Source organism: Mytilus galloprovincialis, chromosome 6 (assembly GCF_965363235.1).
Source record: "Mytilus galloprovincialis chromosome 6, xbMytGall1.hap1.1, whole genome shotgun sequence".
In the NCBI taxonomy this organism is placed as follows: Eukaryota; Metazoa; Mollusca; class Bivalvia; order Mytilida; family Mytilidae; genus Mytilus; species Mytilus galloprovincialis.
The window spans coordinates 92,286,977-92,308,704 of record NC_134843.1 but is presented as its reverse complement, the minus strand read 5'-3'; the positions used below and the strand labels follow the sequence as shown (position 1 = coordinate 92,308,704).

General features: G+C 30.1%; 1 protein-coding gene and 1 pseudogene across 3 annotated transcripts; one reads left to right on the top strand and one right to left on the bottom strand.

The window, feature by feature from the left end:
- The first annotated feature begins 1,555 nt into the window (after nucleotides 1-1,555).
- LOC143081073 (acyl-coenzyme A diphosphatase NUDT19-like) lies at nucleotides 1,556-3,878 on the top strand (annotated as a pseudogene).
- Nucleotides 3,879-7,657: 3,779 nt separating this feature from the next.
- LOC143080718 (uncharacterized) lies at nucleotides 7,658-17,726 on the bottom strand. Of its 3 annotated transcripts, none has more exons than XM_076256713.1 (6): nucleotides 17,649-17,726; nucleotides 15,966-16,172; nucleotides 15,263-15,382; nucleotides 14,951-15,052; nucleotides 14,359-14,451; nucleotides 7,658-13,510 (listed from the first exon to the last, which is right to left on the bottom strand). In XM_076256713.1, exons 2-6 carry the CDS (start codon nucleotides 16,150-16,152, stop codon nucleotides 13,026-13,028), a joined length of 987 nt encoding a protein of 328 aa, XP_076112828.1. In that variant the 5' UTR covers nucleotides 16,153-16,172; nucleotides 17,649-17,726; the 3' UTR covers nucleotides 7,658-13,025. The 3 variants fall into 3 exon arrangements, with proteins under 3 accessions (XP_076112828.1, XP_076112829.1, XP_076112830.1); XM_076256714.1 differs by having other exon boundaries at nucleotides 17,637-17,697; XM_076256715.1 differs by lacking the exon at nucleotides 17,649-17,726 and adding an exon at nucleotides 16,878-16,908.
- Between the last annotated feature and the right edge of the window lie 4,002 nt (nucleotides 17,727-21,728).

Genomic DNA, 21,728 nt, shown 5'->3' with positions numbered 1-21,728 from the left:
TAAAAACCGCATTTTTTTTTACGTGTGCATGTAAAACAAATTTCTTGGTAGAGGGGTCTAAATACAGCACAAACAACATTTTCCAAAAAACCAAAAAAGTGAAAAAGTATATTTTTACAAAACGCATTTGACTAACAGGTCGAACAACGGATGTTCTTAAACCCTGCTGACTGCAATATATATATACATCTTCTTCTATACAAGGGAGGCTACCGGTCAATATTTCGCCCATTCTGTTGAATGCATTATTAATTATTTTTTTCCAAATCATTTGTTAATAAACTGTCTTTAAATATCTCATCAGAGATGACCGTGTTATATATGTTTTCGTGAATTTAAGTTCAAAGTTGAGATTTTGACTTCTTTATTTCTACATGAGAGGCTTCCGGTCAAGTTTTTGCCCTTTTTATCTAATGTATTTATAGTTTATTTTATATCATATTATCTGTTATTAAAATGTCTTTAAGAATCATGTTCACGATTTTGACCGGGCTTTATATTTTTTTTTTGTGAATTTTAGTTCAAAGTTGAAATTTTGACTTCATAATTTATATACAATGGAGGCTTCTGGTCAAGTTTTTGCCCTTTTTACGTAATGTATTGATATTTAATAACAGTACTGTAGTTGAAGAGTTGCCACCGTCAATTGTTGATTTGACGGTCGCAAATACAGTTTAACTGGCGACGTGTAGCGGAAACAGTAAAACCGACATTTGCGACCGTCAAATCAAAATTGATGGTGGCAACTCTTCAACTACAGTACTGTTATTCCGATTCTAATGCATTACAAGAAGAAATAATACGTTAGAGCTTGAAAAAATGTATAAATTTGACATACAAAAAAATTCCGAAAATCTTCATGAATGATTTTTGCGCAAAGACGTTGTAGCTAAACGAGACGTCATACAAATGAAAACTTACAAACTGGTGGTTATCACGTTACCTTTAAGCTTCAAATTCGGATAAAATCACATTTAAACGGCAAATTTAAGGTAGGTGTTGTTTTATTTTCGATAATATTGTAGTAATCGAACATTTGCTGATCCTATCAATTCAAAATGGCGGATCCCTCCTTTTTTCTTTTTTTTAACGACAGAGTCCCTCTTTAGTTACGCCTGGTCATCTGTGGATTTGACGGTATATTTTAGCCAATGAAAAAAATTGTTACATAAAAATTGCATTAGAATTGGTTTTATATCCTATTATTTGTCATTGAATTGTCTTTAAGAATCATTTACAGATTTTGACCGGGTTAAATGCTTTTTCGTGAAATTAAGTTTAAAGGTTCAAAAATGGATTGACAGAGTCACACTTAGCAAGGCTTCCGGTCAACTTTTCGGTAATAATGCATATCTAAAACAAATTCATATTTATTTCACCTCATAGATTTTTATATCAGCTTTCAAAATCCGTTTAAACTTTTAATTTCTCTTTAGCGATTCCAGAGATAATAATTATAATAAACCAATTTTTCAGTTCCGCGTTTTAGACCCGACCCGAAAATGGCCGTCCCCATTGAATGATTGTTGACTTGATTAAACAAATTCTTTATAACATGGCTACTATTTTAAAACATTGGAGGGAGGCAGCTACTCTGATTATTGCTGCTAAATCGAAGAAGATTGCAAACAGATACTCTTACGAAATTTGATGTTGAAAAGAAATGGAAAAAGCAAATTTATGCCAAGCTTGGTTTGTGTTTCCAGGGGGCGTGGCGAAGATGCTGACTTTTCACCAGAATGGGTTGATATTCTTTCCTCTTTTTACAATGATATATGGCCCAAGACATTTGCTCATTTTGCAAAGGTGGGGCAAGTTCCTCCAATGTTTAGAAGACAACGGGATGAACATTATTCGAAAATCCCAAGTGAAGTTGCCTTTAGAATCTGTGCTATAAGAGAGACATTCGAAGAATGTGAAATATTACTAACCAGATCTTTAAATGATAATAATATTAAATACCCTAACAGAATCAACAAATGTGTCAAAGAATTATGGCAAAATTGGTAATATTACTATTTCTGATTTTGAGATATGGAGGGAGAAGGTAGATAAAGATGCAACACAATTCATCAAAATGTGTCAAGAATTTAATATGGTTCCTGACATATGGCCATTAACAGAAAGGTTCGTGGTGTAGTAGAGAGCCATGGTTCAGTGGTTAATGCATTGAACTACTATCACAAAGATTTCTGGTTCGATTCCCGTTCCGGGATGACAATTTCAGGGACTGAATTTTCGGCTCTCCCTTGACACCATTTGCGAGTATGGTCTTAAGGAAACGATGAGAGTCCGTCGGAAGGGGACGATAAATGGTTGACCCGTGTAAAGAGAGGGCCATATCTCTTGCACGTTAAAGACACCCTTGTATATTTCGACAGAAGAGCAGGCTAATGCCGCTACAAGGCAGCACCCGCACCCGCAAAGTGGAAAGGGATTAATATAAGTTGCAAAACTTGTTTCCCAATCATCTATAAATAAATATGTTTAAACTAACAGAAAGATCAAACTGGTTGACACCTGTCACAATGGCAAAAAGAGCATCTGGAACTGATGAAGGTTCTAAAGGAATATTTTATACTGCATTCTTTCTTTGTTTATTGGACACTGTACCAGATGCTATGCATGATGATAAAGAAACTGTACATTTACAGGTTAAAATCCACCTAATACTCTCTTTACACTATTATGCTTAAATGAATTGATGTTAAGCATGTTAAAATTCCATCATTTGTCTGTTTTGTAACATTTCAAAGTCTGATTAAACATGGTAAACATGTAGACCATTAAAATTTTATCAAATTTGAATGATTTTGTGAGGACATTTGATCGGCTTATTTATTATCACAGTAATTCGTACTGTATATTATATTTTAAAAGGAAACTATGTTATACATAGTGAACTTTTCACATCATTAATTATTTTAAAAATATTGCTTGAAAAAAAAATTGAGAACAATGATGTCGTGTACAATGTACTAAAAGTGGGTAGTCTGTTCTAATCAAAGCCATAGGTACTTGGGGACAGAACAATTTTTTCAGCCCTCTCCCTTCTTTCCAAAATCTATTATTTTCATGTTTTCTATGAATGTTTTTGTATATCATGACTATGAACATAAATATACTAAAAATAACTTATATTTGCTATTTACTATCAATTCCAAGTTTAATTCTCCATGGAGGTCACTGATATATTATATAGAGAGCTCTCTATGGCAATACAGATTTTGGAAGAGGGCTAAAAAAATTGTCCCGTCCCAAAGTATCTATGAGCACAGCATGGATATATTCAGTTGCTTTAAATTGCAATTGAAACCATATACTGTACATTTATGACTATATTTTTTTTTTGGTGAATGAACAATCAACTTCAGTAATGTTTACTGTTTGATCTAAATTAGCTAAATATATCTGTGAAACTTGCACATTGATTTTTTCATATTCTTTTCAATGTTTCAATGTCGTTTTATTTATTTAATTTATGAACATGACAATAGTTCATGACTATGGATAATTTATAATCACAAATTTTATTAACATTGATTTGACTTGGTTGAATATATAACACAATGGTAATTCATGTTGTACATACTAAGCATACATGTATTTCAATTACAATTTTCATTAATCTCGTATACCCTTTTTTTATATCTTCAGTGGTCTCCACCAGATGAGTCGATAAAAAGTCATTTAGAATCTAAAGTTAAACTGGCTCCACCACAGATGTATGAAATATGTAGATTTCTGAACTTTAAAGATATTGAGGAGTTGACTGAATTTTGCCTGACCAGAATCAACAAAAGAGAAACGAGAAAATTTTCCAGTACCTGCTATCTGTGATGATGGAATGTTTATTCTATATCCAGGTATATACATAGAAAATGTTGCATAGTTTTTTGATTTAACGAAGTTTTGTAGTTAAAGGCAAATCTGACGATTCTATCAAATATTGGATAATTCAGATCTGTTAATAGCTAGTATATACTAGTATATGCAGAATTGTAAGAAGTAAAATTGAGAAAGGAAATGGGGAATGTGTCATGAATACCCAACATTTCACATACTTCTTAGCTTTAAGAGTCTTTTTCATGACAAATGTTTTCTTTTTATTGTCTTGTGGTCTGAATAAATTGATAAGGGAGAATTTAAAAAAAAAAAAAAAATAGGAGATTATAAATCTAAACATACTGCATTGATTTTGCATATTCTTAAACCTAAATCAAATAAAAGTCTTTTTGCTAACAAATGTGCGTATTGTCAATGAATTGGTCCAAAACAAATCCCTGTTTGTCAAGTCACCATCAAAAATATTATTGCCATCATTCTTTATTTATAGGTCTCTGTATGGCCTTTAAGAATGGGAAAAACTCATATGTTAATTGTTACAGTCAGCTATAAACATGATATACGGCCAAATCATGAAAATAAGAAAATTAACGACCTTTTTTTTTTATAAAACAATTGATGAATGACAAATATGACAGACGGGAACCACGTAGATTTTATTTTAACTATTAAATTATAAATATCTGTTTCATTTAAATAAAACTGTAAAAATGATGACATAAATTCTGTGTTAAGGTAGATAGGGTGTCTTCCTCCATTTTGGATTTGGAAATACCAGAAAACAAGGTCTAGATCTTTAAAAGAATATGCAAAGTTTTAGAGTAGTAGGTAATTCATGTGTAAGAACTTCCACTTCAATAAAGAAAATAACATGTTTTATCATATTTATGGTTGTATTTTACAAAAAACAGAAAACTTTTGTTTGATCATTTTTTTTCAAACTTTGCCACATAAGGGGAGGCAACTCAAATACAAGGGCAGATAATTCAGATTAAGGTAATTTTACAATATAGAATGTGTTAGGAATTTACCTATTTTATAATGTAGCAAGAAAACGGGTCCGGTGACCCCATTGTTTCTTTTTCTTAACTGAACGCATACTATTAAAGCCATATTCTCATATTATATCTCAAAATTCTATGGTGTAGATTACGCTGTTTTGCAGAATATTGGGTTTTCCATGCATAATCTATACAAAATTTGTCAATTTTGAACACCGTGTACCGTGAAAATAAGCCCGGTAACCCATTCTTTTTATTATATTTTTTTAAAAAGCATGATATAAACTACATTTTGGCAAATTATTAAAAAATTCTATGGATTATAATTTAGACACCCTATCTACCTTAAAATTATGTTTCAGGGGATGATCTTTACCCAGATAATCCAGATATCTATGGTGCTAAGGGACCACTCATTATACCAGAAACTTTGAGAGAAATTCATCAGAAATATCCACATCATAATCGTTATGTTTTAAAAGACAAAGAAAGTCACAGAGATTTTATTTATGATGCTAAATTCCTGTGTAATGTTACTCAAGGCGATGGACATGTTATTCCTATAACAGATTTCTCTTTCATTGGAATGCCTAGGGCAAGGTTTTAAAGACTAGGATGTCATATATATATATATATATATATATATATATATATATATATATATATATATATATATATATATATATATATATATATATATATATATATAATTCGTCTAAACATCAACCTAACAATGTTAGATCTGTAAATTTGCTTCGCAAATTTTGTGTTCTTCCCTCACCGGGATTCGAACCCATGCTACTGAAATATCGTGACACCAAATCGCCTGCACTGTAGCCGTCCCGCTAGACCACACGACCACCTGGGCTTCACAATAATAATGCTTTCGGTGGCCGTGTGTTACCTTTCCTCGTCAGTTTTAATCATGCGTCGTACTACAGTACATGAAATATAAAGCATGGAGATGTTATTGTTACAGATCAGCTCAATTATCTATAGTAAAGGATCCTACAAATTATATAGATATAGATATATTAAAATTCAAATTTAAGTATTTGTATGAATATTATTAAGCAGCATTGAGATATTTTATAGATCTATGAAATATAAGTGTTCAATTTACAGTATTCTATTTATTACGGCTGGTTTTGTTAATTTACCTTAAAGAAACATGATTTATAAGTTATGAATGTATATGTTATTGGGTAATATTTTAAATGTTTATAAAATTTTGTAAAAATTTAAAACAGGTTGTATTGCTTTAAAATGTTGCAAGAAATGAATTACCAAAATTAACACATATTTTTGATGTTTACAAAGATTTTTGATTGTATATGTAATTTTATTATTTGTCATATCTAGTTCATAATTTTAGTTAGATAGAAGATTAACACATTTTTTTGCTGTTTTAAAACAAACAGATTTAGAATTAATGTATAATTTTATTATTTGTCATATCTAGGTTTATGATGTATGTCAGATATAGTTACTTTATTTTTATTTAAGATCTTATGCTACATGCATATCAGTGAAATATTGATTTTGATAAATTTTTACCTCAAGAACAATCCTTGCCTCTCTAATACTTGTAGAACAATCAACTGCATTGTAATTGTTTTGTTTATAAATTAGAATATAAAACGGTTGAAACTTTTGTATTTTTTGCTGCCATAAAGTTTTATAGAGTAAAATATTTAGTATGCAATTTGAGGTCCAACTGTGACACGTTTTGAATGAACATGCATTTCTCATGAAATAGATCAGGATATTTTATTTTCTTTTATCCTGGTGACAAAAGTTTTATAGTTTGAATACTGGGAAAGTTGCACAACAACCAGAAAACTTTTAACAAACCGAGATGCACGAAGAGAGTTCTTTGATACAACATATTCTTAACAATGATATTACAATGACCAAATATTAATGACCAGTCACAAATACTATCTGCAAAAAACACATTCTTGGAAAACTTTTTTCTGATCAATTGAATGTGGAAAGTGAAAAGGAAGCATGGCCCCTTATTAACACTTTAACACAATAACAGGGAAATCTGAGCAATAGACATGTATTGACTTCCTCCTAATTTGTATAACAGGGAAATATGAACAATAGACACGTATTGTCTTTCTCCTAATTTGTATTACAGGGACATCTGAGCAATAGACATGTATTGATTCCTTGTAATTTGTATAACAGGGAAATCTGAGCAATAGACACGTATTGACTTCCTCCTAATTTGTATTACAGGGAAATCTGAGCAAAAGACATGTATTGATTCCTTCTAATTTGTATAACAGGGAAATCTGTGCGATAAACATGTATCGACTTCCTCCTAATTTGTATAACAGGGAAATCTGAGCAATACACATGTATTGACTTCCTCCTAATTTGTATAGCAGGGAAATCTGAGCAATATACATGTATTGACTTCCTTCTAATTTGTATTACAGGGAAATCTGAGCAAAAGACATGTATCGACTTCCTCCTAATTTGTATAACAGGGAAATCTGAGCAATACACATGTATCGACTTCCTCCTAATTTGTATAACAGGGAAATCTGAGCAAAAGACATGTATTGACTTCCTCCTAATTTGTATAACAGGGAAATCTGAGCAATAGACATGTACTGATTTCCTCCTAATTTGTATAACAGGGAAATCTGAGCAATAGACATGTACTGACTTTCTCTAATTTGTAAAACTTAATATTTCATGTGTTGACCTTTTCCTGTGACCTTGAAATAATTCTTTGGTAATGTATGCTTATTTATATACAGAAAACACTACAAAACAGAAAAGACAACAGCAAGTTATTTATTTTTAATGTTTTTATTTAAAAGTTAATACAAAATGCATAGAAAAAACAACAAAGGATTGGAATCAACAGGTTATTAATTATATTGCTAAAAAATATCAAAAAGCAGAAAATAATAAATTACATATTTGTCATATCAACATTCACTCTTTTAATCTAACTAAGTTACCTCTCTTTCTGAAGGTACTTGTAAACTGAAGTTATCATATATATCTGTTAAATGAAAGCTGCATTTATTGTAAATATTTGTTATCTTCATCCTAAAAAAGACACTTTTTTATAAGCAGGTTTCAAGCCTTCAAAAAGTTGTCAAAAATATGGATTAAAAAAGCTGAAACCAAACCTTAAAAATTATACCTCCAGCCCTTACTGATAATGTTACTGAATATTTTCTTAATGTTAAAAAAATAAATAAACACTTTACAACCCCAATTTGTTAATTGGGTTCTATAACTAAAGGTATCCTTTATTTGATCAAAAGAGAATGACTTTCCTAAAGCATTTAATTTGGATACAATCAAGAACATTTATCAAACCTATAATAAGCAAAACATCACAAAGATAACACACCTACATATTAAACCCTGTAGCATTTTTACTTTTAATTTCAATAACCCTGTGTTAGACAGTTAAAGTATATAAGCATTCAAATTTCTAAAAAATTCAAACAACAAACAAGTTCTTAAAAATTCCTTCACATGCATTAATAATGGATCAAATACAATAACTAGCCATCATTCCACACATTTTTGAACCTGGTGAGAGTCAGAGATGATTATGGAAAATTTGCCTTTCAAAGCCCAAATTAATAATTTACAAACTGCAGGGCACTATATGTGTAAATACAAAATCTTATGTTAAGATACAATTTTACATAATGATTTAATTCTTTCATTAAAAAATATAATACTATGAACAAAGTTTGTTGTAAAAGTCAATGAATGCTTATTGAAGCAAAAAGTCATTAAAGCTTTTTATAGTTTTCACATAATGAGGTTTGATCCTGTTTTTACTACTTCCTGTGTGTTTGGCTGCTCATTCTTATGCAAACTGGTACCTACAACGGATGAGTGATTGTCTCCCCTTATGCTGTCCTATAAATTGAGAATCGGCGAGTTATGTATAATTACCATAGAAAAAACAAATAAAATATATTTTCAGGATCACATAGTCTATTATATACTATCAATACTGTATTAGAATTCTTTTAACAGAATATAAAGATGCAAGTATTTATATTTTGGGACAGTTGAAGATGGATAAAAGTAAAACATCTTCCTTACATTTCTTATTCCAGGCTGACAACAGAAGCTCCATTGTATTACCTCACAAGTCAAATATGATGCAACTCATGACATCAGAATACCTTAACCTGGATTATAATGATACAGAAGACTTCATTAAAATCAATTTAGCTCGTTTAATTTTCATAAAATTTTGATCAAATATTTACTTTGACTTTTCAAATGTAAAAAATAAAAAAAATTGAACCACATAATTTGTTGTAAAAATGTTATTGGATATATAGCAGTTTGACAAACACTTAGTTTGTTCAATGAGGAGCTTGAGATTTCCTTATCAATAGAATGTGATTAAAACATCGGCGGATTTTAATGAAGTTATCTTCCTGTAATGTTGTAAGTACCACCTTCAATTAAAAGGTTATAACTGTTCTATTCAACATCAACTTTTTGATCTTTGACTTTTTATGATATGAAGGGTCAACTGTGGCTTGATATGAAGAGTTGGTATTGGCTATAAAAAGATATAGTTGGATTGTGTAGCTGGAGGCTACATGTAATACAATTCCATCCATTTTAAAGTTGGGATATGTATTTATTAAAAATTGTATGAGCTAATGTATAGGTATATATTTCTCTTATTCTTAACCAATTTATCCTTTTTCTAACATGTTGATTATTCTTATTTAATCAATGTGTGGTTCATTTGATCTCAGTTATTCATTGGTTAAAATTCGATTATGACGTCAAGTTTTCTTGTTTTCCTCTGAATTTCCTATTTTGACGTCGTGTCTGATGACATCGCTTAAAAAGAACACATCTTTTGTGCAGATCAATAGAAAAGAAGGAATGAGTTTGCCTGCATTTTGTTTACAAATCATAAGGGAATCAGATTCCACTACCAAATCTTGTGTAATACGATATTTATCCACTCTTGACAGTTAAATTTTAAATATTTAGAACGCTCTGCGAGCCTCCCATTTTAAATTGGAAAATTTAACTGTCTCAAGTGGATAAATATTGTATCACACATCAATGATGCGGTGGTAGATATATTTTTTCTATACTACATGTGTACATGGTGTATGTGCATGAAAATTTTAATTTACACAACTGTAAATCAAATACAAAAAGTAATGCATTTTATATCATATTAAATTTGTTCAAACATATTCTAACCAACAATAAAACACAAACTTTTTGGCACATAAAATACAAAAAATCAATAAACATGATAAATAATAAAACAAATGTTTTCAACTGCATAGGTATCAAATGAGATCATGCATGCTTTGATTGACAGCTTATGTAAGTTAGCATGTAGACAATAGTTCATCTTTATAGTCTTTTTCATATAACTGAAAATAAATGTTACCCATCAGATGATGTTTATTTTGTCCATGTATTGCCTACCTGCCAATACATTCAATTTTTCATTAAAGGGCATATGCAATGGTTTTTCAACATGCATATAAATACTCTTTTTTCAAAGAATACTTTGTTTTTGGGTTCATAATATTCTTGGTATACTTAATACCACAGTCCGAGTACATAGTTATCGTCCCTTAATTTTCGTTGTCCAAGAATATAGTCCCTAGTGTGGACAGTGTGTTACTTGTCAATTTTTTTTTATACCCCTTCCAAATTTCTTTACTTATGTTTTATGCCTCAGGTAGCAAGAAGGGGGATAAAATTACACTGTAAAAAAAATTGATTCATGAATTATAATGTAAAGTAGTGATTTGGTCCAGTTGAAAAAGGTAAAAAATTAGCATTTCAGAAGCTGTCAAAAGATTTCAAGACCCCCTTCACATAAAATTGTCCATACTTTGAGTTAGAGCTGATGAAGTTTTCTATAATTTTGATATAATTTGTCCCAAAAGTAGTACAACACACTGTAAAAATATTATGGAGAAAGCGCAGGTGGGATTTTTTTATTTCTATTTATTGTCTAAAGGAAATGCACTATGAAATAACTGTGTACTCGGACCAGTATAATGCTGGAAATGAAATGACATTCATTATGTCTCCCTATATATAGATCTTTTTTCACAATGTCACATCATGTGTGCCCTTTTCTCAAATTAATAGAGCCAGATATAATAGAGACATATCTACATGTACCTTAGTACTGAATTAGATAAGATCAATGTTTCAAAGTTCACATCTGTTTTAATGAGGTCATATGATATGAAGGTTAATTTTACATATTGATATTTAAAAGGTTATCTACATCATACATGTTCAAGCTTAAGGATATACTTAGGTGAGGTTATGTAAAATTTAAGATATTAAGAAATTAAAATTGATACTATAAGCTGGTAGAGCATCAATTAAGGATAAAGATAAGCTAAACATATTGATAGGTCATGGACCTCCTTTTCGAGATATTTAAAATATGGCGGGAAAAGGCTGTCTCTGACTTTTACCTTATATTTGCATTCGTATTATTTGGGTCTCAAAACAAAAGAAAGAAAATCAAGAAACTTCTAAAATTTTGGTAAATGACCTTTCATGAGCTATTAAATCTTATATGAAAAAATAAATGTTACGAGTGTTATGGGGCAAAATATTTTACATTGTATTGTATGGAAAAACACCAAGGAGTCCGAACATTTGACACAAATCCCAAAACCTCACCTAAGCACATCCTTAAATATTTTAACGATATATGCCTGTATATACAAAAAACATAGAAAAAAATAATTTTACATCTTAAAAATATTATTCATTTTTTTTTATTATGCATATATATTTATCTCACATAGGTTAGACAAATTGGATGTTAAACTATTTTATAAAACAGCTTTGTAGTAATTGTACACATAATACTGTGAGTTACAGCAGAAACTATGCATTTGTTTTCCACTTTTCTTTGATAAAAAGTGATGTGTTGTAATCAATATTGCTCAAGAAAATCAAATAACATTCACCTTGCCTTCTTTCAACAAATTTCATTCAAGATACTTGCAAGATGTTTATCCTTTGCAATTCAATATATATATATCTCTAGACTTCAATCCTTTATTTGGTAGAGGGTGAAATACCCAAACACAAATCTTATTGTGCCCCTTAATTTTATCTATTTAATCATGTTGGTTCTTATGAATTAATTTTAAAAGACAAGTTTTAATTCATCCTGTTTACAATTTTATTTATCTTTCAAACGGTACCATAAAATGACTTTAGGATTTTTCATACATAAATTGGAACTTGAAAAGACATACGAGTGGAAGCTTTGATATGCCTTATACAAGCTGGAGAATTGATATGCTTCATAAAATGAAAGGTTTGATATGCTATAAAACAATATTCAAGCCACAACTGTGATTTTCAAAGTGCGTCTTCAAAGTCATGCATTTAAAAAAAAAATTGTTTCCAATGTTGATCATTGAAGCGATTTGTTCAGACTTGGCCTATTATGTATATGGTAATGAGTTATTTCCTAGTGAAAAGAGCAATGATGCTTGGTAATTTTTAAAAATGTTTCTTAACACTTTGAAAATCTAATGCTTATTAATGAAAAGATGCATGAGCTTAAAGCACAAATAATGTCAAAGACAGGATTTATAAATGAAATCCCCCCTTCCTTGTTCCTCCCTAAAAGAAATAAATAACAAAAAAAATGTGTAGTTTGTAAATGGTTCAATGACAAATGCCATCAATATCTAATAATTTTAAAAGGACAAAATGTGTATTCCACGAAGAGTAAACTGCAAATTCATTTGCATATATGCTCATTGCTTTGTTGTCTGAGTTAATACTAGAATAAAGAAATAAAAACAATGTAGGCATCCTAGTATTCTTTTAGGTATTAGTAAAACACCCTAATAAAGTTATCAAAATTTATATTCTGTCTATAACCAACAATTTCATCTTTCTATTTGAGCATTATATATATGCAGAATTTGTTTTTTAACATTGTTCATCTTAAATTCTTAAAATTCTTAAAATTGTTATTTATGTTCAAAACCCTTTTAAATTTTCTCTACAACATTTTTCCTATTTGTAAGTAAAAATATTTTACATTGTTTATCATGTTTTATCAAATATATTTTAAACATGTATAAAAATATTCTTATTTTTTATCATATTCACTCATTTACAAAGACTATGCATATTCTAATTTTCCTGAGCCTGAACATTCCTCTGAAGTCGGACCAACATTCCGCGACACCAAAGCTGGAAATTTGGCACAAAGACATACAGTAACATTACCACTGGTAGAAACATTTTTGCTTTTGTTGCTAAACTGGGAATCAGAATCCCAAAACTATTCATCAAGTTCGCAGGAAGTAATAGCAGAATCGTAACTATGTTCATCAAACAGAGAATTGTATTGATAACTATATCAACTAAAATCCACAAAACTTCTATGGCACATCGAATTAATCCAAATACTGGACGAACAGGAATATAAAACAGAATGCGTAACATTTCATACAAAACTGTCAACATTGTCTTGCATACAGGCCATGTGACTAACTGGAAGAGTCCATTTTCATTTTGTACGTCTGCTACTAACAGGAATAATGTAATGACTAATAACACACTATACCAGAATTTCTTGTCATCATTTAGATTACTCCATCTAGTTCTCAAGTCAACTGAAAAAAAAACCACATGGAATATCAATTAACAAGTTAAATGCATAAACATTAGTGATATTCAACTAGTGTTTATAAAAAATGTTTTGCAATTTTCAACAGATTTCTATGATTGATTGATTGATTGATTGATTGATTGTGTTTAACACCACTTTCATCCATCTTGGCTATATTGTGGCGGCCAGTTTATATTGGTGTAATAAGCCTGATTGCATGAAGATAACCATTGACCTTTGGCAGGAAAACTGAGAATTCTGTTCAATTAAGATAAGAGTGCAATAGGTTCAAACACACAACACTATTGACAAATAGTATTGACAGGCTAGTTATACTGTAGATTAACTACTTAAATGACTCAATCATCAGTTTCCAGCCATTCATCAACCTAATTTTCCTTCTAATTTGATTATAATGCCTTTGAACCAGTTCACTTTACCACTTTCTAATTATCCCTCATTTCAATATCTGATATTTTTGGGTGCAAGACATACTGTTCAAAGTTCATAAGTATCTATGCATACTTAAGCTAAGCAATGCCATCACAACTCATTTGAACTCATTTATTTTTCTACACACTAATTACTCAAACCAATAATGCATATATGCTTACCTCATATGCATATTTTGTGTTTCAAATAAGATTTGACTTAACATGCTTAAAAACAAATGTTCACCTAAACATATGTACCTATTACTTTTATAATTGTGACTTGGATGGAGATTTGTCTCATTGGTACTCATACCACATCTTACTAGTACTCTACATGTCTACTATATCTAACTAGTCCTTATCATTTCTTGGACAAATACATACATACACATACACATAACAGTTACCAATCTATTACCTATTCTGGGATGATTAATTGCTCTTGTTTTCAAAATGTCCAAGTAAAACACAGTTTTATCCTTTAACCATTCTGCTTTATCTTCTATATCACCTTAAAACATTATAAGATAATCATTTTTACAGTAGTTTAATTCAAAGTGCATGTGTAAGTTTGACTTGTGGCTGCACATTGCACAATTAACAATACAATATAAATACAAGTGTGTAAACAAAGTAATACTCATTTTAAATATATGTGCTGTTTTTTTCTTTGCAACAATTATAAATTTCTCACTTACATATCAGTTCAATTGGATATTCTTATTATTATTTAAACAACTGTCAAATGTTGAAATCAATTGCATATATTGCTCAATTTAACTAACAAGCTTCATGAGAATGAACATTAAATATAACATGATACAACTTTAACATGTTTAACAAAAATAGTTACAGCATGGGTACCAACAACTCTTAATTTAAATTAGATTTGATCTTTTGTGTCATTCACCCAATTTATTTGATGACTTTGATAAGAAAGTTGTTCTGGAAAAAAAGGTATGTGGATTAAGACCTAGATTTAAATTTCTAGAAGTTTATTTTATAATTACCATCCACTCGTTGAAATTCCCCCAATAAGTGGGAACAGTGTTGGTAACCTTGTGTACATCCATCCATAAAACTTCTTGCATAGGTATTGCTTTGGGTACGGTCTGAAAAAAAAGAAATTAAAAATTTAAGCTATAAAATACAATATGGTCACAATCACCATGAAGGCATGATCACATGATGGCAATCAATCATAAAAAGAATAAAAAAATATTCAGTCTCATAGGACTTTAATTCAGAAGCTCTAGGGTCGTTTTGGTAGGCTTGTCCAAATATCAATAAAAGAGTACCTTTTTCTAATGAATATAATGTACCTTTGACACGATCACAGACTCGCTTTACAGGACTTGTCTTCCAAATATTTAATACTGATAAAAGCATATTGTCCCAGTCTGAATGACTCCATGGATCTTGTAAATCTTCCTCTGTTAATTCTAAAATCAGTAAAATAAATATGTATATATATGAGACACAATCACTTTAACACTAAGTCTTACAGCAAATTGATACAAAATGTATATATACATTGTAGAATCTTTTCATTTTTCGTTATGTTAAAAAAAAAAGATTTGTAAGAATTGTCTATTTACACGGATTTCTTTTATTCAAGCATTGTTGTAAAGTGAAATAAAAAGATGTATCAATTGAAAACTAGTATTGCTTTTATTGGTATAAATATTCATGATATTGATTAAAATCTTGAAAGTAAAATTACTAAATCAAATCTTACTTTTAACAATAAAATATCATCCACAAACTAATTGAAACCTTCATGTACACGAACAAAAATGTATACATTTGTTAATTGTACTACAATATATCTTAAAAAAGAAAACAGTGACTACAATGTACGTCATTATCTTGCAAATTTTTAATACTTATTTTGCATGTTTTGAGGCTGAGTTACATGTGTATGCTTATTTTGTACTGTCAAAATATCACAATAAAACAGCATGTTTTAGCAAGCCAATTTCATGAAAATAAGATACAACATCTAAATACTCATCATGGTCATACCTGCTGATTCATTGGCCTCCAGTATGACTTTCTGTATACAGTGTATACTTCCTCTGCATTGTGGACATTTTGTGTCTGGTGAACGAGATATCCAACGATGGATACAGGAATAACAAAAAATATGGCCACATGGCACACAGCAAGTGGCTACCCTCACTAAATCTAAACACACAGAACAGTTAGGCATCTTCTAACATGACATTTAAACTGAAAAGAGAACAAATGATTTTTTTTTAAATATACATGTACCATGTGTACTTCATTGTACTTAGACCATGTACAAAAAAATGTAAATAAGAAAATGTGGAATTTGACAATCACAGGTCAAAGTAAAAATTACATGTATATGGTAAATCATGCATAATGATACCACCAAAGTTGAGTAATGGCGCAAGAAAATTAAACGTCCCGTATTAGCCCATGGGCCAACATGGCTTTTTCTGTATTGGCCCTGTTTTTTTAGTATTTTCCCTGTTCGAAAAGCAATATTATCTCTTGATTTATATCGATAGTGGAACATTTTTAGTATTGCACATGCTTATTTATCCGTATTAGAGCTGATTTGCTCATATCATTTAATAATTAAAATTAACTCTTTTAAAGTGACCAAAACCTCATTTATGCTAACATAAAAGGAAATGATGAGGCAGATTCCCTGGCAAAAGAAGCTGCTAAAGAAGCAGAAACACTAGCAGTTGATGACAGTATTTACAAAACAAGATGTAAAAAAAGCTGCTAGAAATTCAGTAACAAAAAAATGGCAACGCAGATGGGAAAACAGTAATACTGGACGTCATTATTTTAGATTTCATCCTGAAATTAAAAATAAAGTAAACAAAGACTTCCCGTAAAAAAAAAATGTACAACATAATCAACAGTTTACGAACAGGTTATTCTAAATTAAATGCATACCAATTTATAATAAACCAGCAAATCAACTCGGAAACCTGTGATCACTGCAAACAAAAAGAAAATGTACAACACTACCTTTTTGAATGTGATCTGTATTCAGATGCCAGAGACAAATTATTTCATCAAATCTACTTCATAACAGGACAAATTCCAACAGATTTAGACAATTTATTAACAATCAATTTGTCAAATGCAGAAAATATCACTCAACTATTAGCAGAGTACATAGAGGAAACAAACCGTTTTAGTGGATAATTTGATACAAATTTCGTTTAATTTTTATTATTTTTTAATTTTTCATGTCATTTCAATTATCTAATTAAAAATATTTTTTTTTCGCTTCATACATTGATTCTTTAATATTTTTAAAGCGCCACCTACAATGTATAAGTACAAAGGAGAAACTACATTAGTGATTAATAATTTTACAAGAGAGATTACTCTGTCATCACGACAAAGATTGAAGATTGACAAAAATGATTGAAGACCAAAACCTTAAAAATCATTACAATTGGATGTAAAAAATAGTAGCTTCCACAAGTATGTACATGATACATGTTAGAGTGCCCTAAATCTGTGGTCCTTACCAAACCTTATCTGTTGTGTAATTCTATTAAATTCAGTCTTTATACAACAGTGAAACAGAAACACGACAGGTTTTTTTCATGAGCTCACTGAATAAAGGTTATAACATATTATTTTATTTAAAACATATGTAATCCTAAATCATAAAAGACTATAGTGTGATTATTATCATACAAGGATATCAACCTGAATCGAAAATTACAAAATTTTCCTCTTCAAAACAAAACAAAAAAACAGGAAGCCACTGTAAGTGTAAAATCTCGGAAACAAAGACGGAAAGATTATTATTTTACGGAAACGGGCATACGTTCAGTCTTGTCCCTCTCTTCTTCAGCAGTGGCGGACCCAGAGCTTTTCGTTAGTGCTAAGAAAAGTCGCTTACTGACCTCAAAGGTCTCCAGTCACTTTGGTGATTCCTTACATGATCAACCACGTTTTTTCCCACAAAAACAGGGGACTGGACCCCTTATGTTTAGCCGAACCATCAACTTTTTAAGGACTACATTCTAGTGCATGCCTGTATGGCAAGCCGTATTTATATCTAATCAATTTCAAGATATCTTTTAAAATTAACAAGATATATTAGAAAGTATATATAAGATATCTTATAATGTTTATAAGATATCTTATTTTATTTTAAGTAATAAAGATATCTTATATACTTTTAAGTAATAAAGATATCTTATTTAATTTATAAGATATCTAATTTAGTGTTTAAGATATCTTTACAAGAAACTATACAAAAGATATCTTATATAGTTTATGATAAGATATCTTATAAACTTAATAAGATATCTTTTAAACTAAAAAAAGATATCTTATTAACTAAATAAGATATCTTATATATGTTAAATAAGATATCTATATAACAAGTTTTATAAGATATCTTATTTAATTATCAAGATATCTCTTTTAATTTAGAAGATATCTTATTTAATTATAAAGATATCTGATTTAACTTTCTAAGCTATCTCGAAAGTGAATAAATATAAAAACGGCTTGTCATATGCCTGTATGAGGTTTGATGTGAGTAAATTTCAATTTTCTTCTATAAAATTACAATTTTTGAATTACAATTTTCATATTTTTTTTATATTTATATATTTTTATAACAAGATAAAAACAATATATATAATTATATCCAATTTAGACCTGTGAGAGAATGTTTTCAAGGAGGACTTCATTAGTGAGTTCAGAGGTTTAGTTTGGGATATTCGGTGGTAATTTGTTCCAATCTTTGATTGTTTGGCTGAAGAATGAAAATTTAAAACCGTCTTTGATACATTTTCAAAGAGGTCTGTATGTGTATTGATGGCCCGTAGATCTTATTTTAGACTGTTTTTTTTTAATTATTTTACCTTGCAATGGTATTGCAATTTTATTGTGGATGACTTTGTGGAACATTTGGAGTCGATCTGGTTTAAACCTGCGTTCTTTTAAGGTTTGCCTTCTAAGATTTTCTAGCATTTCAGATACACTGCTGGTATTGTGATATCTGTTGCAAGTATATTATGGTCAGAATACTTCTTTGTACTGGTTCCAATCTTTATATATATTTTCTGAGATTTTGTGGATCCCAAACTGGGAAGCAGTATTCTAATTTTGGTATAACTATAATTTGATAGGCTCTTTCCTTTACTCATTTTGAGTCCATGCATGTCGTAATATAAATGTATTTATCTTTTCTTTGTTGCGACTCTAAGGATGTTACATTTGTCTGGGTGGAATGACATGAACAGTCTTTCTCTCATTTTATAGTTGAGTCCATATCTTCTTGAAACTTATTTGGCTGTAGTGTATTTTAGATAGTCAGGTATAAAGCTATAACTTTCTCCATGACATCACCTTTTTACGTTTCAACAAAACATATGATGGAATGGTAACAGGTATTTCGTTTGGATCATTCTCACCCCTTTAATATCAGACAAAAGGCAACAATAGTAAGCTGGTGTTCAACGGGGTTCGTGTTGCTTATTCTTTAGTTTTCTACGTTGTGTGATGTGTACTTTTGTTTGTCTGTTTGTCTTTTTCATTTTTAGCCATGGCGTTGTCAGTTTATTTTCGACTTATGAGTTTGACTGTCCCTTTGGTATCTTTCGTCCCTCTTTCATAAATCAATTGAGAGAAAACAAATCCTAGTAAAAAAACAACTGAGGGAAACACATCAACTATAAGAGGAAAATAAACGAACAACAGGAAGACTGAAGTGAACAATAAATAAAAACGAACTATTTGATAACAACTGTCATATTCCTGACTTAGTACAGGACATTATAAGAAAAAAGGTGGGATGACACTGGTTTAATGGCTAGCCAAACCTCCCGCTTTATGACAATGTTAAGAAATATCACTGAAATGACAACTCTACGTGACAGAAATATAACACAAAGACACCCAAGAACATTCATCACATAGAAACGCACGAACAAATAATATAATAGTCGACACAACATGCAAACTATAGAACAACAACGAACATATTTTATAAACGACAGACACCATACGATTTAAAAAAAAAAAAAAAAAAAAAAAAACAGTGACGCGCTTACGTAACTAAAAAGGCAATCTCGATCTTTATACAATTATTTTCACAATTCTCGTCCAAAGATAACAGTTTACGGAAGAACACAGTAAAGATCAGTACACATTTCTTTGAAAAATGCCTATATCAAGTCAGAAATTTAGCGATTGTTTTTCACTTCTTTCGTTGATAAATAACGTTTATTTTTTTTTTAAATTTTATGTACCTCTCCTTTTTTGAATTTGCCTTTGAGTTCAGTATTTTTGTGATACATCTTTACTTTTAACTGAAATATTCAAAAACACTGACTGTTTCCTTGTTAAGATTTGTGCTTCAAACAATCGAGCATTTTCAAATTTTACTGCAGATATAATCAACTTTTTTTAAACAAATCTTATGCAGATAGGGATAATTGTTCTTTTCTAGATTTGAATATTTCAGTTTCACACGGGTAAATCTATGTAAAAACTTACGACAAAAGAGACGATTTCTTGTTACCGATGTTAATCCCCCCTTTTTTGAACGGTCATAACTCTTTGGCCTCTATGTAATTATGACCTTATCTGTAGTCGCATTTTTGATTTCAATGAACGTAATTTATGTATACCATGTCGATTTTTAAGTCAGGGATTTGGTTACCACAAATCAGTTAAAAACTTTACAAAACTCTCTCAAAGATAATCAGATTTCGTTGTGCCTGTATAATTCCGATTAAAAAAAGGGATATCACATCCCAAATTTGCTTGTTATATTGTTTATAGGGACAGTTAATTTAGATACAATCCGGGTGAACTAATCGATTAAAAAATAATTAACACAATAGTGAAATCTTTGAAAGTATATCTGTACTTTGTTACTGGCTAACAAAGATAGATACTAAACGCATCCCTCTTACCATAAGCAGAACTTTAAACGGCATATATATATATAAGACAATACAGACATATATAGGTACAATTGAAGCAATAATCATTTAATTATTGTAAAAACGATATGATTTAATAAGGCTTTTGTATCTCAGGAATAGATAACCTTAGCTGTATTTGGCAAAATGTTTAGGAATAATTGGTCCTCAATGCTCTTCAAGTTTGTAATTTGTTTGGCTTTTTTATTAACTTTTTTTTATTCGAGCGTCACTGATGAGTCTCTTGTAGACTTTAACGCGCGTCTGGCGCAAATACTAAATTCCAAATCTGATATCTATGATTAGTTTATTTGCTAAGTTATATATATAGCACGCCTTTTACGAATTAACTTATTTAATTCACGAAAAGCGTAGCTATATATGATTTGTAACATTAATGGGCTATAATACATGTTAAAGGTTAAGCCCTAACCAATAAAACATGTCAGCACTTTAAGATAAATCAATCAAATAGTGGCGTGATACTATATCTGATTTCAGAAAATTAATGTCAGTTGGATTTGTTGTCCGATAAAGGGACGTTTAAAACTCAAAGAATTGTTGAAGTTTGATTCATACTCGATAGTAGTTTATTTTTTCTTCCCAAAAATTCTTGAAAAAGGGGTAGTGGTTGGGAGAAAAAAAGGGGGGGACGGGGTAATACAAAAAATTATTCTATGATTATTTGCCATCAAAACATAAAAAAAGACTTGTAGTTTGAAAGAACGTTGTGATATAAAAAGGAAACATATCTCTAATACCAATTATGAAGGTAAATCAAAATGTTCTTTCGTTTTCCAAAACTGGGGAAGATCGGTTTATTGATTGCGTGTTGAATTCA

Excerpts from the sequence above, each read along its gene's own strand:
- LOC143080718 (XM_076256713.1), bottom strand. The coding sequence starts at position 16,152 with ATGCCTAACTGTTCTGTGTGTTTAGATTTAGTGAGGGTAGCCACTTGC. Across the intron at positions 15,383-15,965 it reads GGAGGCCAATGAATCAGCAG|AATTAACAGAGGAAGATTTA; the intron begins GTATGACCATGA and ends TACTGATTTTAG. Across the intron at positions 15,053-15,262 it reads AGTCTGTGATCGTGTCAAAG|ACCGTACCCAAAGCAATACC; the intron begins GTACATTATATT and ends CTTTTTTTTCAG.